General features: G+C 44.5%; 1 protein-coding gene across 1 annotated transcript; it reads right to left on the reverse strand.

The window, feature by feature from the left end:
* Positions 1–444: 444 nt before the first annotated feature.
* Positions 445–16,950, reverse strand: LOC144166832 (annexin A6-like). Its single transcript, XM_077696319.1, has 5 exons — positions 16,885–16,950; positions 12,714–12,842; positions 8,818–8,896; positions 6,810–6,904; positions 445–654 (listed from the first exon to the last, which is right to left on the reverse strand). Exons 1-5 carry the CDS (start codon positions 16,948–16,950, stop codon positions 445–447), a joined length of 579 nt encoding a protein of 192 aa, XP_077552445.1.
* Positions 16,951–20,873: the final 3,923 nt, after the last annotated feature.

A 20,873-nucleotide genomic window follows, 5' to 3' on the forward strand; every position in this document is an offset into this window, starting at 1 on the left:
TACAGCTGTGTTGTCCTAAAATTAGGCCACCAAAAATAAATGTATCACACCTGGCTTAAGCTATCCAAAGGCAATATGCACTAGTACTTCGGGCGTGATATCACCCGCATATGCATAAACACCGAAACTTCACAAAATGGTTATTTACCAGTAGAAATATCTGGTTCATGTCCCACCTGTACATAATATCAAGTGAGAATAAACTTGACACAAGAAATAATACTGCCGCAGGACAGGCACTTTCGCCTGTCCTCTGTGAGTAACTTTTGGGTCATCGTTTTTCTCGCGCTTTTTATCATTTCGAAGCTTCATAAACCAACTAGCCCAGATTTCTGCATTTAACCATGACCGGCAGCCGCTAGCGTTGCTGAGGCACTATGGATCCAATGAACGATATCAGCTACGAGTGTTCCAACGATATCAGCTACGAGTGTTCCCAGAGCACTAGCCTTTGGCGTAGCTCTCCTTGATGCCGCGGATGTCCTTGTTGCTGCGAGTGCACAATATCTCGACGAGCACTTCCTCGTCGGCTCCAGCGCCCTTAATAGCTGCGCGTAGCTCCCGGGCTAGGAACTCTTCCATGGGGCACAGCAGGGTGACCACCAGTTCTTCAAAGCGGCCCCGAAGTTCCGACTTGATATGAGGCTCCAAGTCCTGAAAGAGTTATTACTTATTCCCTCCACCCAAACACAGTTACGTGTCTCGTCAGCGCCATCGCAATATTCACCAACACCACGCCAACTCAGACCCACTGGCACCGAGTAGTGGAAACATGCAGAACTTTTTGTAACTGGCCGCTAACCGATTATTCTGGTCTAGTCGTCAGATATAGGTTTATAATGAAATGCACATATTTTGCCACTGGAGCTGCTCTCCGATCAGCCCCTTACCTTCAGTCAAACTAACGAGATTCAAGGCCGCACATAAAGCGAAGACACCGCATTATAACGGGTGAGCTATCTGCCTAAGATAGCCTCCTGCTGCATTCCCAATCCTTGAGTAGATCTTGCAGCTTTTATAGCAGGCAATGCATGTCGAAAAATGTAACCTTGCGCTTACCTGTCACCCCATTCAGAAGAGCTTAATGGTAAGGCGAACCCTACTCTGGAAATGATTTTAGCTTAGCACGAAGCTCTGCTTCCTTAAAGGGCCATGAGAACAAAATACAAGTTTGTTTTATTCGAAACATTTCGTGGTCTATATTGCCCCCCAGTGCTTGTCGGGAAGCAAAAGATGCTTTACTCATAATCAATTCAAGCCCAAATTTTGACTCTCGCGCCAAATTGTGTGTTTGAACGACGTTTTTAATGACATCATAAGAACACGTCTTTCAGCTAATTTAAATTGAGGGGGGGGAGACTTCCTTACTGTTAGTGAACCTAGAAGGCGCCACCACACCACAGCAAGCCGTTTTCTGTCTTTGGTTTGTTTGGGACCATATTTAAAAAACCTGGCTTATTTTTGTTCACGGAGAACATAATCGTTTCGTAAAACATGGTGCTTGCTCGACAAATATAGTCACGTAAGACGCCGTAGCTTGCGTAAATCAGCTAGTGTCGTCTGAGACAACCCCACAGGCCCGCAGTGCTGTGCATCTAAAAGAAGCATAGTGCACGCAGTACCAACAGCAGTACGCATCAGTACTTTTATGTTTACGTGTGCTTTCGTAACTTCCACTGTTTGTCCCGCCAATCTTACTAATATAAAAAGAATGTACCCTAAATTAAAGCGCAAATAGCTCGTTCGGCTAACTTGTAAATTCTGCCTAATTTGCGTTTGCTTTTTCCGGCCTCCGCCAATCTCCGAGCTGGCTGGTATGCCATCATAGGTTCTGCTGCAGGAAATCAGCTGGTTTTTCGCATGACCATTCTCTTTTTTGTAATTATACAGCTTATGTGAGCGAAGTTTAAGCTAATGTGGTGTCAGTATGATTCTAACGAGGCCACAGTTCGAAAAAACCAAACTTGCAATTTGTATTCACGACTCCTTTAAGAAAGGCATACTTGCGGAACGCGCCGGATTTAGAGAAATCGTCGCCAGCCAATTTTTATTTGCTGATCTGGAGAAACTACCAATATTTACCTTCATTTGTGTCAAGTCAGTAGCTTTTAAAAATTATTAAAGGCCAGAACACCCAGGGATAGAAGTGTAGGTTCAAGTGCTGCTGTTTGCGAAAAAAGATTATTTAGTGAAAGTCGCAGGAAAATTTCTACTCGGGAAAGTAATTTACGCGGCAGAAATCGAAGAGCGTGAGTAGAGTAGGAAAAATGTCAAAGGCAAGTACAACAGTTCCCTACGCTTACTTTTAGACCATTCTGATAGTCCAGAAACAGGCACAGCTCAGTAGCTTTTGTGCCGCTTCAGTATTGATACTGCCGGAGGAAAATCTCGGAAATAATAAAGCTTCAAGCACGTCTGTGGAGCACTGTTTCAAAAATTGTAGTTAATATTAGCGCCATAGCTAATGTAATATTGAAGCGTTCAACACCCGTTACGTCCCAGCTGCTTTGATAGGATTATATGTGAGCTTTACCCGGGTTATCTGATCTTTGGATTGAACATTACATCGCTTTTTTCTTTAGGTGGTGGAATAAACAACACAAAAATTGTAAGATACGGAAACTCAAGTCTCCTTTGAACAGGGAAGCTGTTTATCAAATTTTATTTTTTCCTGTCCGCAACTAACACCAACAAACTGCCGAGCGGGCCAAGTGAGCGCAGGCCTCGCGTTTTGCGTCCGGGCGTTAAAGAAACAAAGAAAGTGGCTAGCGCTCGTGTGGACGTGCTTTGAGAGGACGGCCCATCGTCCCCAGCGCACGTTCGTCAAACCAAGCATACCCACTTAGAAAGATTGTCCAAGATTGCGGCGACCACCCGGAAGTGAAATTAACCAAGCAAATGCCCAGCGTTCATGCGTGCGTACCTCGACACACGCACGTATGTCATGCCAAGCATACCCACTTAGAAAGATTGACCAAGATTGGCTAAAAATACCGGCGTCCGCCGTAATCGTGGCAACACTTGCTCGAAACGAGAAAGACATGTCATAGCGTGCGCCCCTCCTAGGTGGTGTTCAATGATTATCACTTCCAAAAATATGAAAAAAGCTCACACCTATAGCAACAATGATGTTGTAACGGTCGTTGCGGCGGCGAAGAAGTAGCCAATCGGCGTCAATTGTCGACTCAAAGCGTCGTTATGCTTTGCAGCTTGCGCATAGCTTCGCCACCTTCAAGTCTTTTGGGTTAGTGCAAACTTCCTTCATTTTTTGATGCGGTGGGTGCGTTATGCGTGCACATCAAAATTGGTGTTTTGAAAGTGCACTGGCTTTCTCGCGTATGTGCGAATTTGTTTTTCCTTTCAGCTCGGTTATTCTGACAACTACCTTCCTTTGCAGCGAATCATAAAATAAAAAAAAATCCGTTTCTTGTACGCACTCGTGTTTTTGTAATAATAAGTTCCCGGTCACACGAACCTATAACTGCGAAAATACGCCGGTCTTCCTACATAATGCAGCAAGAAAAACCCCAACCAAACATAAAACCTACAAATACTGCGTAAAGCTCCAACATAACACATAGAGATGAGTCCAAATAAGTAGGCTTGCCTTTACTCCCTTTGAAATTTACCTATTGCGCCGGGCTTCATTGACAATACAGCAAGAAGCCGCTAACGAAACAAAGTGTGTAGTCACAATACAATGTTCAATATTTATTCGCAGCAGTGAAATTTGTTCTAAATAATGTAAAAATGGAAACGGTATTTTTTCTAATATCCGTGCAGATAATTATGGTGAGTGCTGTCAGCAAAGTATAGACCCAATTATGGACTCTATTAATTTTTCGTAAATGGCCAGCCTAACCTCAAGGCTTTTTAAATAACCTCTCAGTTCAATGTCCTGGTTCCTCCCAACCCACCCATTGCGTGTAGTGATATTTTTTAGGTTTCATTAGAACACATGTGCATAATTGCACGTCTGCTTTAGTTTCCGATGCGTCACTTATCATTGCACAAAAAGCGGTGGAAGACAAGGCTTTATACGTTCTTTTGCTGTTCAACCACAATACCGATTGCCCAACTCCCGGGGGCCATCCTCATTTTGTGATTGGAGTGAATGTCGTGACGTGGTACAAATATTTACGGAATAGATTACGTTAGTGATTTTAGTTTGCTCAAAGATCATGTATTACTTCGTCAAAACGAAATTTGGGTCGCAATTATGAAGAATTACGCGAACGTTTTTCGAAACCTTTAAGCCCCGTTGTTTTCTTTGTATGTCGCGAGCAGCTACCATTCGCACTGCATACAATTTAAGCCTGTTTGTTCATTTCAACTTGTTTTAAGTGAAGAATTAGTGAGTGCTAATATACGAATCGGGTTTTGCGTTTACTACCTCTAGTAAATTTCTAGCAGTTAGTTTCTAGTAGATGGTTCTAAAGAGGGCTGTGCCTTTGAAAACGGGTGAGCCTATTATTTTATGTGCATGATAGTTGCGGAGAAAAACAATGACAGCGGATATGTCACTTAGCGAGGCACAATTAATGCTTCTTTCAGAAAAGAAGGTATCTTGAAGCGTACTTGTGCCCCGCAACCTACAAGTAACAACAAGCGATCAAGAAGCAGTCAACAAAGCGGCAGGCGCAGTCGTGCCTCGGCGAATGGAAAGCTGAAGCAATTTCCTAGCGACCATTTATCGTTTCGAGTAATTCTTCTTGGAAGTGTTGAGATTGTAAACACGGACGATCAAGGGGCACATTTTAGTTTAGTGAAAACAGGGCAAAACACACTCGCTATAAAAAAACATAGTCGGTGCGGCATGCACAAAAATGAGAAGACGCGCGCTCTGCTTTGAAATCAGATAAGTCATCCGGGCGAGGGAAGACCAAGGCACAAAACACGTAAATGAACAAAACTGCCGGCAGGGTTCGCGGCAATGTCTACATCAGAGAGCTTAAGGACCCGGTCTAGAGAGTCTACGACTCCAGACTGTTACTGGGTTTCAGCAAAATTTCAATGTTTTGGTTTTGCAACATGTGAGAATCCTGACAGCGCCAGTTCTTTGCTGTGTTTCGCCGTGTATCGCTTGAAGGTCAAAGTTCGCGGGTGGTACCGTGGGTGGAAAATTGGAAAGCTACTTTTAACCTGCCGCATTACGACACTTTTTACGGGCGTTGTTACTTATTACGGGATATTTTACGTCGTTCATGGACATAATATGGCCATTACGTACGTTTTTCATAGTCTAGCCTAAATTGTGTTGGCTATGCCTGCTTAAGTGATGCAATCCTGGCCCGGACAATAGTTTCGGTAGGGAAGGTGGTTTGTGCATGGCATTTGTTCCGAGAATATCTGGCGACGGTGTCTGCCAAGCACCGTACGAGCCCCCAAGAGGGAAGACGGATCTTCGCTGAGCAGGACCACCACATGCTAAGATCGCGTAGCATTGATTTGTATCGCCTTTTCGGTGAGGCTACGGGCATGGCACCACTAAACTTTCCCGTTGACGCAGTTTTCGTGCTTGAAAAAGAGGACTGCAGTTGTGCTAGTGGGCCTAGCCATTAAGATGGCCGTAACGACCATCATCCTCGCCATTGGTGGACGGGCGTAGGTAGGGATGTCGAGCCACCATTGTGGAATAGTTGCAACTGCTCTCCTTAAGTGTCACTTCATATCAAGCTGTGTAGCGTTGTGTCTGCGGCCCAAATCAATGGTTGACGTGACGTTTTCGGCTATTGGGTACTCCCTAGAACAAAAGTTTAAAAGCGCTTCTCCTTGACACCACTTTTCATCTTTCGGTATTTTGGGTTGTAAACTTTTTTTAATAGATTAACGAGGCAGCCGAAACGTAGGCCCTGCTGCCATGAACTATATTTTTCCGCACGTTCATACCACCGTGCTCGAGCCACTTACACTGCAGTTAAGTTACGAATTGCAGCAATTGAAATAAATAATTCCTTCTTCCTTTCTTTCCTTCCTTCCTTCCTTCCTTCCTTCCTTCCTTCCTTCGTTCATTCGTTCGTTCCTCCCTTCCTTCGTTCTTTCCTTCGTTACTGTATTCCTTCAGTTCTTCCTGAATTTATTATAATTAGTTAATTATTAAATTAATTATTTAAATAAATAATTAATAATTATTTAAATAATTATTAATTAACTGATTTGTATTCATGTTCATTGTACTTCCAAAATACCACCTCGCCTTTTGCCATGACACGCGTGTCGCAGCGATAAAAATATGAGTGCTTGTAAGAACTGGCAGATTGTCCCCAACGAAATCTCTCAAGCGTTGAAATGGATAGAAAAAAAGGTACACTTGCATAAAAGCTATACGGTCAAGTAAATGCATTCAAAACATTTTTTTTCATATCTCATTGGGAGGCTTGAGATCCCCTTTAAGCAGGCATTGCCCATGTTCCCATATTCTCTATTTTTTGCGGAGCAATCAGAAGTGAATAAAATTAGTGCCCCAAATCTTAGAGTGTGTTCGTAAGACTATTAGGGAGGGAAGAACGGAAGCAATACCAATGTTTCTCCAAATCGTCATTGCCCGCCAAAACTTCAGGGTGTATAGAAGGCCAGGGGCGCAACCACTACGTACTTTTAATTTAATAAAGATGCATTCGCTATAAAGAAGATGAATATCAAACTTGTTTTCTTGTAGTTATCAAGCTTTCACCTTGGGATATCTTATATGTCAAGTGTTAACGATGTCGATGATGCCTAACGCCAGAGAAGATTTTCAGAGCGATATGGGTAAGTGATGCAGGAATGTAGACTGTGTGACAAAAGCAAGTGGTCCAAAGCGAACTTACGCGATTAAACATCTGCTTGTACTCCCGTACAATTTCTTGTCGCTGGTCTCCGGAACGGGCGCAGAGAACTTCCATGATGGCCGTCTTGTCAGCGCCTACGTATGAAAGAGATCCACACAGTACAGATAGTTATGTACTGTGATTGGGTACAGCTAGAAACAAATATAAGAATATACATATAAATGGAAGTCTGAAATCGCACGAAACGAATTTGAAAGCACCATCTGCCTACATTCTGTGCACTCCCAGAGCACAGAGCCAGGCTATGGAAGGAATGGGGGAGACAAAGGACTCGTGATTGCGATAAATTCGCTCCGTTCTCGGAGCTTATACGCTGTAATTTCGGAGCGCACTAACTTTTTTGTCGTACGATGTGTTTTGCAATGAGAGCACAAGCTGCGCCAACCATGAGGGTTGATTGTCAAATTTTGAAGCCGTGTTTTTATAGGGCACCTACGTCAGCTGAAAAAAAACAATATTGGGATGCCTCACCTCGTGTGGTGGTACTGCTTAAGATAAAATGTTTCGCCTTGCAACCAATTGCCACTTGTGCATACAAACATACGACAGCAGGCTGCCGTTGAGAGATTATTTTCGCAGCGCTCTTCGCTGCAGAGAACCGAATACGTCGGATTTATTGAAAGTCTAATCGTGCGCGTATTTTCTTTAACTTCCCCCATGCGGAAGTTTTGTATGTGTGACATGAAGGAGCGTGGCTTGAAGGCCGGCTCTTTTTTTTTTTTAAATGCCGGTACTGCAATCTGTCGTGAATATGTTCTTTATGTATTTCTTCAATCGTTTAGGTGAGTGTGAGAGCCGATAAAAACCTTCTTTGAGGGTGATCTGACAATAGAGTAGAAACCTAATTTGGCGCCGGCTAGTTCTCTTATCTTTTTGGCACGCTATACCACGTTATGAAAATTCGAAGAGAACAGAAGAGAAGAATGGTGCCTGTATAGTGGAAGCCTATGGAAGATTGGAACGATGCTTTGTTTCTCCAGGCGCGCACTGGCAGGCTGGAGACCAAACAACCACGCAAGCTAAACCGGTAGCACTGATGCATAAAAACGTTCCTTCTGCGCATGCCCTCCCAGGCAACCTCTACGCCGACAGTCACACAATTTTTGTGCGCCTTTTTGGTTTTGTGACTGGGCCACAACTGTAGCTTTAATTATAGATTCCCCGCAACCAAGGCACCCCTAACCGTCGAAAAAGAGCAGAGCAGCCAAGAAAACACGTCACCTTGCGAGAACATCCAATTCAGCTTTATGACCGCCTAAGATTGGGGGCTTTGTGAGTCACGTTGGAACCGGCCTTGATAGGTCACCATTTGGGTCGTTGCAAGGTTACGTGCTCTTCTGTTTCCTGTTTACACTCTCGCACCAATATCAGGGAGCATCTCATAACACAGGTGGGGAAGAAGGCTGTGGTGCCGATATTGGCGGGTTTCATGAAATAGTGCAGCGAATCAACTTTTCCGACTCTGGAGGAAGCCGCCGGTAGTATGAGCGGTTTGGGTGGCGTCTGCGCGAGTGTTACTCCGGAATGGTCTGTGTATGTAGGGAAGAATGTCGATCGTCATCATCTGTCACACGAGCTTAATTGAGTTTCTCGATGTATCGTGACGTTTACAAGATATGAATAACGCTGAGAAGAATGAAGCTTCTTCGGCAGGCGGAAACGTTACGCGTGCGACCGCGGAAAGCATCAGCCTGCATGGTGCCCGAAACGCGATAACGGCCCAGTGGCTAAGAAATTGTGGTGGTGAGCCGAGGGACACGGGTTTTTTTCCCGGTCACGGCGTATACATTTTTGATGGAAGCAAACAGCGAAAACACCCGTGTGTTCGAAACTTCAACGCACGTTAGAGATCCCCATGTGGTCAAATACAACCCAAAGCCTTCCACTAATGCCCGCCTCGTGTCTGTAGCGTTGGTGCGTTATTATTCATAACCACGAAAAAAATCAAGTTAATATTGACTGGACAACAGCTTACGGATAAACTTACCTTTTCCTTTCATAGCAGTCCATAGAGTGTTTGCATCTGCCTGAGCGTTGAAAGCCGCGTAGGGCCTCAATGTGGCAGGCTGCAAAAATTATTGCGAGAGAAACAAAACACAATTAGCTCATTTAACGAGCGTCCGATAATTTTTTACTGTTTGTTTCGAACGTTGAGTGAATGCATAAAACGTAACTACAACCAAGGTTCTTGTTTACGGTGTCTCGTTACAGGCTGAAGAGTGATGTGCAATAGGTTGCACGCTGTATATAAGCACGACTGTCATGAGTCTTAAAAAATCCAAAAAGGCGACATCGAAAAAGAGGAGCCTACACGAAATACAGGGCGGCGCTCAAAGAAGGCGCTCAAAAATTATATTCGGGCCAATGGCGTGACCATTGGCAGAGGTATTTGAAGAAGGTCCCACAAAGTATTAAGAGGATGTAGCGAAATAAAAACGAAGCAGTGATGCAAATGAAAGATACGCCAGTAAGGAAATGCCGCTATGAGAGGGGGATAATGAACTTTGGAAGAAACGCTGGTGCTGCAGGAGACAGCAGACGAAAGCGAGCAGGGGTGGCACGAGGTTACGGGGAGTTTCTGAACAACTGAGCAGGGGTAAGGCCGACTGGATATCGAGGTCATCACTTTGGCAAGAGCGTGCTATAGCGACGCGTCAGTTCCTGCCTTCTTAAGACACCGCTAACATGCCTTTGGCCACCACCGAAGCCAGGGGTGGGTGCCTTTGTGCAGCGGCAGCGCACCATCAACACACGCTTCGACGGCTCTAGGTGTATACATAATGTTTCCGGTGAGACCTGCCTGTTGTTCCTGGCTGCCACGAGAGTATGCGTCCAATTGGGAACGTCTACGGGTGCGATAACAACGCCGGTCGGTCAAGCCGGGACTTCTCACATCGTTACTGGTGACTTTCAGTGGGTTTAATTATGAACGCCTACTGTGCGGACTTTATGGAGTTTCTTATGGAATTTAGTAGAGCGCTGTTGAGTGGATCCATGTAATATTCCCTCGCAATTAAGAGTTCCTTTTCATTTATGGGGTTTGTTCGTCGCGTTTTATTTCTTTAGGGGTTTCATTTGTTAGAGGGTGGTCGAGGCCTCCTTTAACAAGCAACATAAGGGTTTAACCAGATCATCTATCTCTATTCGCGGGTAGGACACGCGCTAATTAGCACCATGCAGGTCTAATCTACGACTTGTGCTCATGTGTAAATTTTGCGTTTTTTTCAATATACCGGTAGTTGCGAGTAAGCGCTTGTGTGTGTCGCTCCTGTATGTCCCCTTTTTTTGTGCGCTTCAAGTGTTTTTAATATTGCACCAACTAGCCGAACTCACAGTATTGCTGTAAACCTAGAGCCATTTTACAGCGCGGACCGACCATTGTGCCCTCGGTTGGCTGCAGTCACAAAAAGCTTCACGGATACCTTGGTCGCTGGAATCTTTGTGTCTACTTCAAGCGTATTCTGCGAACAGTTCGCTTCTCGTTAAAACGCAGCCGTCCATTCGGTCGCTTGCATTTAGAATCTTGAGGACACGACCTGAAGTTTGGCGGAACCATAGCGACATATTTGTAATTTGCACACCATTATGTAAGCGTGAACAAGGTAACAAATTTGTGCAGGCGTTTATTTGTCCATGACCCATCTTTGAAGACGCCTCTTCTACCAACTATCGTGCTGTTCCTATAGTTACGCTTGCACAAACCACTGCTACAGTTGCACTGAGCTCGCGCACGTCAACAGGAATATCCATTCATGCCATGTGCGTCCTTCAAGCGCCCTTAATGCCGCTTATGATGAAGTGGACTTAACAACTTATGCGGAAAAAGGGAGTATATTTCTCATCATGGAATACTGCCCGGTACATTATTGAAATAGCAACATTCTACATCATTTTTTACAAATCCTTTCAACGTGCTTTGTACAAGTTTTCAGTGTGTTTTGGTTTCTAGTTTTTTATGCTGATTTGTGCACAGATGCACACCGCAGTGTAATCCTGTGGTATATTTGATGGGCTATGCTTTATGCTCCATTTGCATTGTTTTTAATGAAGTAATGTCATTTTACCTATGATAACAGCTCCTTCTGATGCTGGTTTTTAGCAGGTGTACGGGCAATAGACTATTTCAACAATGACGGCATTTAACACAGAATGTTTCTCTGCCATAATGGCGGTCTAGCTTTTTATCGTCTTTATGATCACTGTCGTTGACTGCGCGATCGATCACACCATTTCGTTTGCTGAAATTGTTCTAAAACTCTTTTAATAAATGCCTGAGCAAAGCAAGAATTTCCGCAGATATGCTTGCTTGGAAACAAATTAAATATGATCGAGATATTTTTCCATCGCCCCTGTCGCGAAACTTCCCCTTCACACACCCTTTTCCTCTTCCTATTTTAACATAAGACAAACTTGTTCAATTCGGTACAATTTTCCGGCTTCCGTACTGCTCGCGCTGCATCTGTCGAGATGGCGAGTTTTAGGTCCCCTTCTTCTGATGCCGTTGTTAACGCGTTTTTAACACCGATGATGTTAAGGCTAGTGATTGATCCGATGACCGTGCGCCAGAAAACCCTACGAAACGATGACGCCATCATGTGCGCCAACACCACAGTAACTGGGCCCCGCCGCGCTCGAGTATACGACACGTGCCGCCACCAGCCGGAGGCACGATCCAACTGGGCTGTGGAAACGCGTCGCGGGGTGGCTCGCTGGAATGCTTGTTGACACGAGAGGTGATTTTTGAGGGCGCCAAGCAATTGTTGACGAAATGAGAAAAGCAAAAAGGAGGAGCAGCGATAACGTTAATCAAGTAATCAATTAGTGTCCCACACTTCATAGCACACATGTTGAACGGTGGCTACCAAACGATTTCAAAACTTTCGAAAAAAAACTCTCCCCCGCTGCTCCCACCGCTACTCATGGAGTTTCTCCGCAATACCAGGGGGACACGTACATCCTGCATAAAACTTGAGCGAATGTTGAAGCATAACCGTGCCGGAAACGTGGCCGTGTCTCCAAGTGTAACCATGCATAACTTAGCCAAACCAAGAGTAGGCTAGGCGGGCAGCCATCTTTGCTGTGTGCCAAGTCATCGAGTAACTGTTGTGAAGTTTCGGAATTTGTTTTATTGGCTGTCATAAACCCACATAAGCGCGAACTGGTAATTTAGAACACGACGGTTCTTCTTAGTTTCTTGAATATGTAGTGCGTAAATGACTGCTACGATTTTCTTTGGCTGAATAATGTGGACCCGTATGAGCCAGGGAACATTTCATTTACCGCAAAGCAATTAGGTACCGAGAGATTTTATACACTGGGGATAACTGGTTTTATGTAGTTTCAAACAGGGCGAACAACATACGTTCGGCATTTAGGTCGCTCATGAGAGATAATTGCTTTGAAAACGCGCCTTACCATGGAGTCGTCGGATCGGGAACGTGGCCTTGATAATTTTCCCTGGACAAGGATAAGTAGGGAATCCCTGTAGTCGCCGGACTTGTCCCTCTAAAACAAATGTGAAATGCTCTATGTAAATGTTTACGTATCCACTGTCGCCCACAGAAGGACATTATGATTTAGAAATTTCGTTGCGCCATTGCATTACGTAGGCAGTTATAAAACCAATTTTGATTGGTTTGTTCAAGAATTTTATGTCTGCGCTCCGCGATACCAGTTGTAAAATACTAGACACGCCGCGGTGGCTTAGCCCAAGATAGATGGTCCAATCCCGGACGCGCCAGTCATTTTTCTGATGGATGCGAAATTGAAAACTCCCAAGGGTCGAATTTTTTGTGAAGGTTAACGAATGCAATATGGTTAAAATTAACCCGTGGCTGCCTTATTATGCAGCTGTGCGACGTAATAAATTTGTTGTCTTCGTACCCGTATGGCGTCCTGTAGTGTCATATTGAAAGTCTTGGCGTACACATCCTTGATCTGTGCCAGGTCCACTTCGCACCGAGAGACGATTATCCGCACCAATGCCTTGTCGCAGGATTCAACGCCCTCTGCCTGAAAATGTAACAAACGTAGTCCTCGAAATATTATCTCCTTTCTTTTTAAAATTCGGAATCATGGTTTCAAGTGGAATGATGAACATTCCTTCATACATTAGAATTTCTGGGAATAAACAAGCGCAGCGGAAGACCTGCCCCGTAATTTTCTGTCGTCATTTGCACCATTAGCATTTTTGCATGGTTCAACAACTCGCAAAAGAGCAAGCTTCCATGTAAAGTTGTTGTGTTTGGATGTGTGGTGCGGCACAAAAGAAAAATTTTCGCCGGTACAATTGTCCTTCATTGTGCAGTAAAGAGTGCGAACACTTTGATTGAGTTGATTGAGGGATTGGTATTTCAGTTTCAAAAACACCGAGTCAAAAAAGAGGTAACTGTCTTTGAGGCGCTTGGTTGGCGCTATGCGGCGATTGAGTTGATTGAGGGATTGGTATTTCAGTTTCAAAAATACAGAGTCAAAAAAGAGGTAACTGTCTTTGCGGCGCGTGGTTGGCGCTATGCGGCGGGCCCCAGTATACAACCTCACGGGAAGATTGTGAACTGGGATATACCAGAGACCTTTTAAATGCAGATCATTTCTTAGCCTGGCCTGTTCCTGCGCCGGACGGTGTCAACAGTTTCGCGTCCGCAGCAGGTGCGCCTCTGCTTCCCTCCTCTCTCTCAACAGCAGCTGGCGCGCGCATGCGTCGTAGTCAGCCTGTTCGCTCCGTGGCGGTCTCGGCCTAACCGGTGCGTGATAGCAGCGCGGTGGGTCGTGGAAGGGCGCGCGCTGCTTGCGCATGCGTGCTCTCCCCCCCGTACTGCCTCCCTCTACTGCGCGCGCTGCAAATATAGCGGCTAGCGGTCGCTCGTGTTTCAGTTGTTTCAGTCACTGCGTTGCTCCTTCCTTCCTTGGTTGACGCTCGTGCCCACGTTTACTCGTGTCTGCTAGTCCAGCATCACGGAAGAAGCGATGGAAGCAACACTGCCTTCAATCAGTACTGAGGTCCCAATGCTCTGCATTTACTCGTGTTCCCCTCGCGGGAAGGCGCGGGAATTTTTTAAGGGTTCTTTCTACCTGGGTGTTTGAAATTGCTAAAGATGGTACTTCGGAAACTTGTTACCCTGTGGTTTTGAATAGCTAACGCTCTAAAAAATGTCAGCGAATCTATCTCACCATCACTGTCGACAGATACGTACAAACCACCGCGACGAATAAATTGGCGAATGACAGCGCTCAGCACGCGATTACTGGAACGAAAGAATCTGTGCAATCACAACAGCGCGAGGCTATCATTTGGCGGTGATGTCCTGGCAGACGTTCTGTTCTTTGGAGCTATATTATTATGGATATCGTCATTCGCAAACTTCTCACGGTTTCTGGCGCTGATTTTTTTCCGAAGCGTGCCGGCAAAAGCAACTCTTGGCTTCTTTTCGCAACTCAGCGGTTGTAAACTTTTAAATCCGGCACAAGGCAACCTAGTTCTCGGTATGGTTATAAACAACGTAGAGGTCTGAAAACGTTAACCTGATCGCGAACTTGATATGCTGCATTACATTCCTTCCTACAAAAATCAGAGTCTGAATATTTCATTTTTAATTGGGCTGACAATGCCACCTGTGGGTGGTGCCTGCCAATCAGCCAAATTCAAAAACACCCATTCCCGTGATATGCACGCTTATGAACAGAGAATCTGTTCAAGCATTTTTCTGTCCACGCGGATCTTTATCAGGCAGTTCAGTTGGGCGCAGTGTACAGGAGGAATATCCTAGGCCAAGTTGTGTGATGGATTGCGGTGAGTAGTCACAGATCCCACGAGCAGGTGCTCGGACTGCGCGCCTCAACAAAACAATTGTGGTTGGAGAAGTCCCGTGAATCGAATCCGGACCCTTCACGCCTTGAAACCGACCACCTAAACGCTGGGGCACCACAAAAGTCGGAAAGGTGCGGGGTTAGTAGTGGCGGGAAACAGCAAAATGTGCAACCTATTGGAAAGAACAAAACTGCTTCCGTGGTCGTAATGGAGCCTGGATTTTTTGCAATATAAATCCAGTGTCTCTCACACTGCATTGTCATGCCACTGGGAGCACACTGCAATTTCGTCTGGTTCGTAGCGCGCACGTTGACTTTGGACTTTGGCTGCGTTGAAGTGGGCTTTGGCTTGAGACTTTGGAAGTTCGGAGACTGGAATTCAGGAGGGTGGATTGTCTACTTTCATTTACCTTACTTTGTAAGAAGAAAGCTTCGCTTTTTAACCGTCCTTCTCTTAAGAAAGGGGCAGATCGAAGCAAAGATACGTTTAAGCTGGTGAAGCCGACGAGCCCCACTGTTTCTTCAGGCTTCACGTCTCAACTGCGATGGTAGCCAATTTTTTTTTTATTCTTCAATGGCGATTGGCAACGTTTCACGGCTTCTGCTGCTTGATTAGCAATATCAACGTTTAGGACGCGAACAAATTAAGTAACGGTATGAGTATAGATCAAGAAATCACCATTTATCTTGCAAGACGATGAGCGTTCTGGTACAAAAAAATCGTTCTCTTTTTCACCTTAAGTCAGTGATAGGTATCAGGTTGCGTTAAACAACAAAGGCGTAGCGTAGGACAAACTGCCCCATAGCTACATTAGGTTTTTATCGCATTGGTAGCAGCCGTAACATCGAATGATATCTGAAATAGAAGCAATCTCCTTCACAGATCTAGATGCACCCCCCCCCCCGTCGAAGAATCCCCTTACTTCTGACTCTGTATATGTTACTGAAAAATTCTGAATAGCCGTAGCCAACATCATAGAATCTTGAGGTTGGCAATTGTTTCCTAAGTGTTATTCTTTTGTGGGGCTAACATTGGATTCTCGGAGAGTAATATAGTACTGTTTTTTATGTATTTCGTTTCTTTGTGTTTTAAGCAGCATTCATTTCTTTAAAGTCTCCTGACTTGGAAGCATTAAATTAAATCAAACGACAAACAAATAAACGAATTATGGTGTAGCTCAGCAAGTAAATCAGTATATAAAAAACAAAACAACAAATAAAGCATTTATTAACGTTACCAATTTTAAAAATAGGATGCAAATTTTAAGAAATTGAATCCTTTACGCTGGAAGCACACTTTTCAGTACAGTACCTCCAGAAACTATAGTGATTTGTCAAGTCAAAAGTAGCCCCTGTAATTGCGTGCATTCCACAGTTGGCAACGCCTTCGACCACCCTAGAGGCGAAAAAAGAGGGGTGGTGAAGGCCCGTAGTTCGTTACTCTTATACTGATAACTACTGTCCTTTGATCGAGGTTCTGATGATCTTGGATTCCTCGTAAATTAAAAATTAAATTGCAGTTGCCTCGTTCCGTTCTGTAAAATAAAAAGAAGGTAATGCATGGTAACACCCCTTCTTTTATAAAAAAGGCCCAAAGGCAATATCCGAACGTTGACGACTCACCAGGTAAGAAAATATTCGTGCAGTTGTTTATAGCTCACGAATTTGAGTACTGTGATTGAATTTAAAATTTGTAGCTCCCAGTCCTGCAGGGCAGCACACTAGACGAATAAATGCGTTTGCAGGGAAATTGGCCACCTTGTAGTGGATTTACTTATGTTATAGCCTGGTTATTACCCTATGAGTCGGTACGCGTTTACGACCGACCACTCTTAGAAAAATCAAACGGTTATTACAGAAAGCATAAGCTGAGTTTCAGGCCCTTTTCTCGTATTGTTAGCTCGGAATCCTGGGGCAAATGCTGAAGTAGATTGGAACGCGACAGTAAAACGCATTCCGCACTTGCAGTAGATGCGCTGCCCAATGCCGACAAGCATTTTGTGACAGGATGCATCTGGCCCAGGGCAGTTATTTATGCATGAAATGAAAAAAAAGATAAAGCTTCGCATAGAGTAGGTATTATACGCCGGATTTATTTGTACAGCTAAAAATACGCATAACTGAAAGTTTCATGTGCACACTATGTACGACGGTTGCAAAGTACTCTAAATCCGAACTACGCATATCTCGGATAACAATACATAAAATATCTGAACAATTTTTGTAAACAAAAACAGGGTTGCCTCACCTTCAGTGCACTGTCAAGCTTCTCGGCGAAGTAGTATGGGATGTTGGCAAGACACTTGGCTGCCATTGTAACAAAGAATGAGAGGAAACGACATGCAGTTTTACTATACAATAAATAGGCAGAATTTATAAAACACAAAAGTCGCTGTGTTGAAGTGCCAACTACACCTTTCATTAAAGAGCAAAGCACAAGCTGATCCAAAGACCTCCACTGAATGTTCTCAAATCCAGACAAGGCCAGCACATCCACAAAATATTTGAACTCACAGTAAATATTGCCGAGGAACACGAATTGGCTTACGCAGACTGAAAAACTTCCATACGTACAGAAATTCAACAGGCTTTTCATTTTTCTCTTACTAAAAAAAACATGGTCAGAGGTATATCGAATGCACAACGTTGTTACTACAAAATATAACGCGGAAGTCAACACCATGGCTGTCACAGCGAGCAAACCGGCAGGTTTGATGAATCTCAAAACTTAATTTCGAATGTTCACTCTCCTGCCCTTTGTTTTCAATCCTTCTTTATTCCCGTCATAGGGGAAAATCATCCTGTTCAATATCGTCGTTCTTACCAATGGCGAGGTACGCTGTGCGGACGTTCCCAGTCATCTCGCTTTCGATTGCCTGTACTACGGGGCGTCCTGTGATGTTGTTGTATTCCTGGAATACCAGTCGCAGTTGCTCGTAGCTCTGACTGGCGATGATCTGGTTGAACAACGATCCATCGGTGCTCCACGTGTTCACTCCGGCCAGTTCAAGAGTCTGCGTTGCGGAACGGGAAGGACACCAATTGATGTCGTACAGGTATCAGAGGTGCTAATCGGTACAAAGCGCTCTGACGCTGCTGGATGCGGGACTTCAAAAATAAATTTACTAGCGGGCATGCGTAAAACTTCACTGAAAGAAAATGTTCATAACAAAATGGCGGCTACTGACAAAGTCAAAAGAATAAAATTGACGTTTCGGATCCCCTGAGGAATCCTTGATCAGAATGAGGATTCCGTAGGGGATCCGAAACGTCAATTTTATTCTTTTGACTTGGTCAGTGACCGCAATTTTTTATGAACTTACCACCTGACCAGACGGACTTCCGTCGAACCCTGGACAGCATGAAGGAAAATGCACTCTGAAACTGTCTTGTGCATAAGGCATCAAGGCTACCTTGGGTTAAACTATTTAGGCAGGAATTAAACACAGTTCGCAGAGTAGCATTACAGAAACAAAGGTGCAATACGTCTGGCAAGCACTCACTGTCCCTGAAAAGGATGGCTGTATTTTTTTCCGTAAATATGCAATGTGTTCCCCAAAAATTAGAAGTAGTCACGGACACGAATGTGCATGGACAAAATTGAAATGTCGTATAAAACGTAGGGGCCCTTCGTAAATATAAATAGTCTGAAATTTCAGTTACGTATTCTTAACAGTACCTTAAGACGCACCGAATCACCTCTACAAAAATTGTATTTGGGAGCCCATGAAACAAGTTATGGTGCTCTTTTTCCGCCTATAGGTCCCTATCGCCCCCCATACCACCATTGACACCCATAAAAGCATATGTTAGAAATAGCGAGCTATGAAGTTTTTATGTTTCAGGCGCTAAATACTCTAAACCATAAAAGTCTCCTTAGGGACTGTAGAACAACCTACTCTTTTAAGCTAAAGAGTCACAGTTATTCAGGTTATATTAGTCGCCTAAAAGTATGTAAATATATAGGTCTTCAGTCGTTTAGTAGAGCCCCGACAAAGCTGTTTAAGCTGGCTATATATAATTTTTTACTCCAAGTGTGCAGATTGGGCTGCCTTTGCTAGTTGCTTGATATACGTTTCTCTAATGATACCCAGGTTGCCATAAAACCTACTGCACCGGGCTGTAAAGCAATATAAGACTATCAGCCTTTAAACGTTTGGCCACCTAGCAACATTTAGCTGGTTGTAGAAAAGTGTATGGCGCAGAAGCTACAGACCCGCATCCGTAGAAGCTTCCTTAGCTAGTCACGTAGTGATATAGGGCTCTGAGCGTCTAGCTTCCTAATGAACAGTGTGATCCCATCAGGTATAAATCGAGAATTTTTTAAAACTCATTCCACTGATTTCAAAATGACTTAGGACGCGAAACCAATGGGGTCACGAATTACGCACATCTATGACAGAGAGTGGATGACGATGATAATGTTGGTCAGCCGGTTATATAAAAGTATATGCTAAGTAATATTTGTTACCTAATGTACCAACATTCTTCAAGAAGTAAAATAAAATAAATATAGCGATTAACACTTAAAATCAGGTTGCAACTGTTCACAGTTTACGACCTCAGAGCTAGCAAAGGAACGTGGAGAGAGGGACGTAAGCTCGGAAAAACATTTGTTCAGAGTAAGCTTCGGCGGTAATTCGCTGCCGGGGACCAGTCAAAGAGCTGGCTTCCCTGCAAACTGCTCTCTCAGCATCTATGGAGATTAAAAAACATTTTCGCAGCGCATGCTGTCTACCGACATTGCCAAGGATATGGTGGCAGCTGCAACCACCCGCAATGCTTGCCCCGAGCAGCCCAAATAAAATTAGCCGGTGAATAGTTCGGAACAACACTACAGAAGCGACTCACGCAAGAAAAAAACCCTTACAGGAAAGGCTCGGTGTGGCGATAAAAATGCAGAGAGGACACCCTTGCTCTTTTTCAAATTTTTTTGGTTGTGTTTGTTTGACAGACCAGGTTTTTCCACTGTTCATGACATAAACCTTTTGTTGAAGGTAAGGGGGAAGCTGTCCTGTGGGTCGTTAGTATTAGTAAGAGGAGCGGTGATAGTTGCAGGCACTTTTTCCCTCAGTACTGAGAGCGGATATCGCTGCTCGGCTGAAGAAAAGAAAAAAGTTTAGGGATACTATATTCACCGAATTAAGTAATTGCCAGCGAAAAAGTTAGAAAACCGTAGAAACATGACGGCGTTCTTCCGCATGATTTTCTGGCCCAATGGATCTTCTTACACCATCATTTGCTCAGTTAACCAACTTTTGCCTCCTTGCTCGTGCACGCGTGCACTGCGGGTGTTGTTCCGCATTGCTTGGAATTTCAAATTCGGCCGCAATGAGCTCGTGTAGAGGCTGGAACGCCAAGCAAGCGTGTCGCTCGGGTGTGTCGCAACTTTCTGCTGTTTCTGGTGACGGTCTTACGAATACTTCAACATGCATCCCTGAGAAAAGAGATGTCTGCGATACTCTGAAACAAATTTTACGTTGCGGTGACATTAGGAAATTTCACCCATGCAATAGTGCCTCTGCAGCGGCATTTCCTCATTATTTATAGCTATCAACGCTGACATACAGTGTGACTATCTCTGTAACTTTGTGTGACTGGCAGGCTGTCAACAACCTGGCACCAAAACCGTAAAAACAGTACATCTCCTACATAAGGTATGAATGCGAAGAAATGTCCACTAACGCTCGCAATACATGGTAATGCACGCGGCGTGATGTGTGCACACATAATACGGCCTCCACAATCAGTCCCTTTGCCATGACATCGCTGATCGCGCAGGCCGTGCGCGAAGGACACAAATGCCAGTGCGTCGAGGAACGCGCCAGGGTACCGCTCGTGCACTGCGCGGGCTTGCGCGTGGTGAAATAACGCGTCCTGTTTCTCCTCCTCTATACTAACTTTAATTCTTTCCTGTCCGGCACCGATCTTCCGAAGTGAGTAAGGTGAATTGTATTGTGTTTTGTTATTTCAGCTGCTGTCTTCCGGAGCAGAACAAAGGAACAGACGTGAAGCGTTAAAATTTAAAAATGTTGCTTGTCTACACCGGGCTCCAGGGTAAGTGCGCAAGTGCCTTTACAAGCTACCATGTTTTCCTCCCTTAAGGCGCTCTGCTGCTGACCCTCCATACCAGTAGCTTTCATAAAAATCTCGCGTTTTGGAAAGCGGTGACACCGAACGACGGAACCTCAGCGTCACAAGTCGGCGGCTCAATTCTTCCCAGTTGTTTTCATCACC

Source organism: Haemaphysalis longicornis, unplaced genomic scaffold, assembly GCF_048455015.1.
Source record: "Haemaphysalis longicornis isolate Haplotype H1 unplaced genomic scaffold, Haemaphysalis longicornis Haplotype H1 scaffold_19, whole genome shotgun sequence".
NCBI lineage: Eukaryota > Metazoa > Arthropoda > Arachnida > Ixodida > Ixodidae > Haemaphysalis > Haemaphysalis longicornis.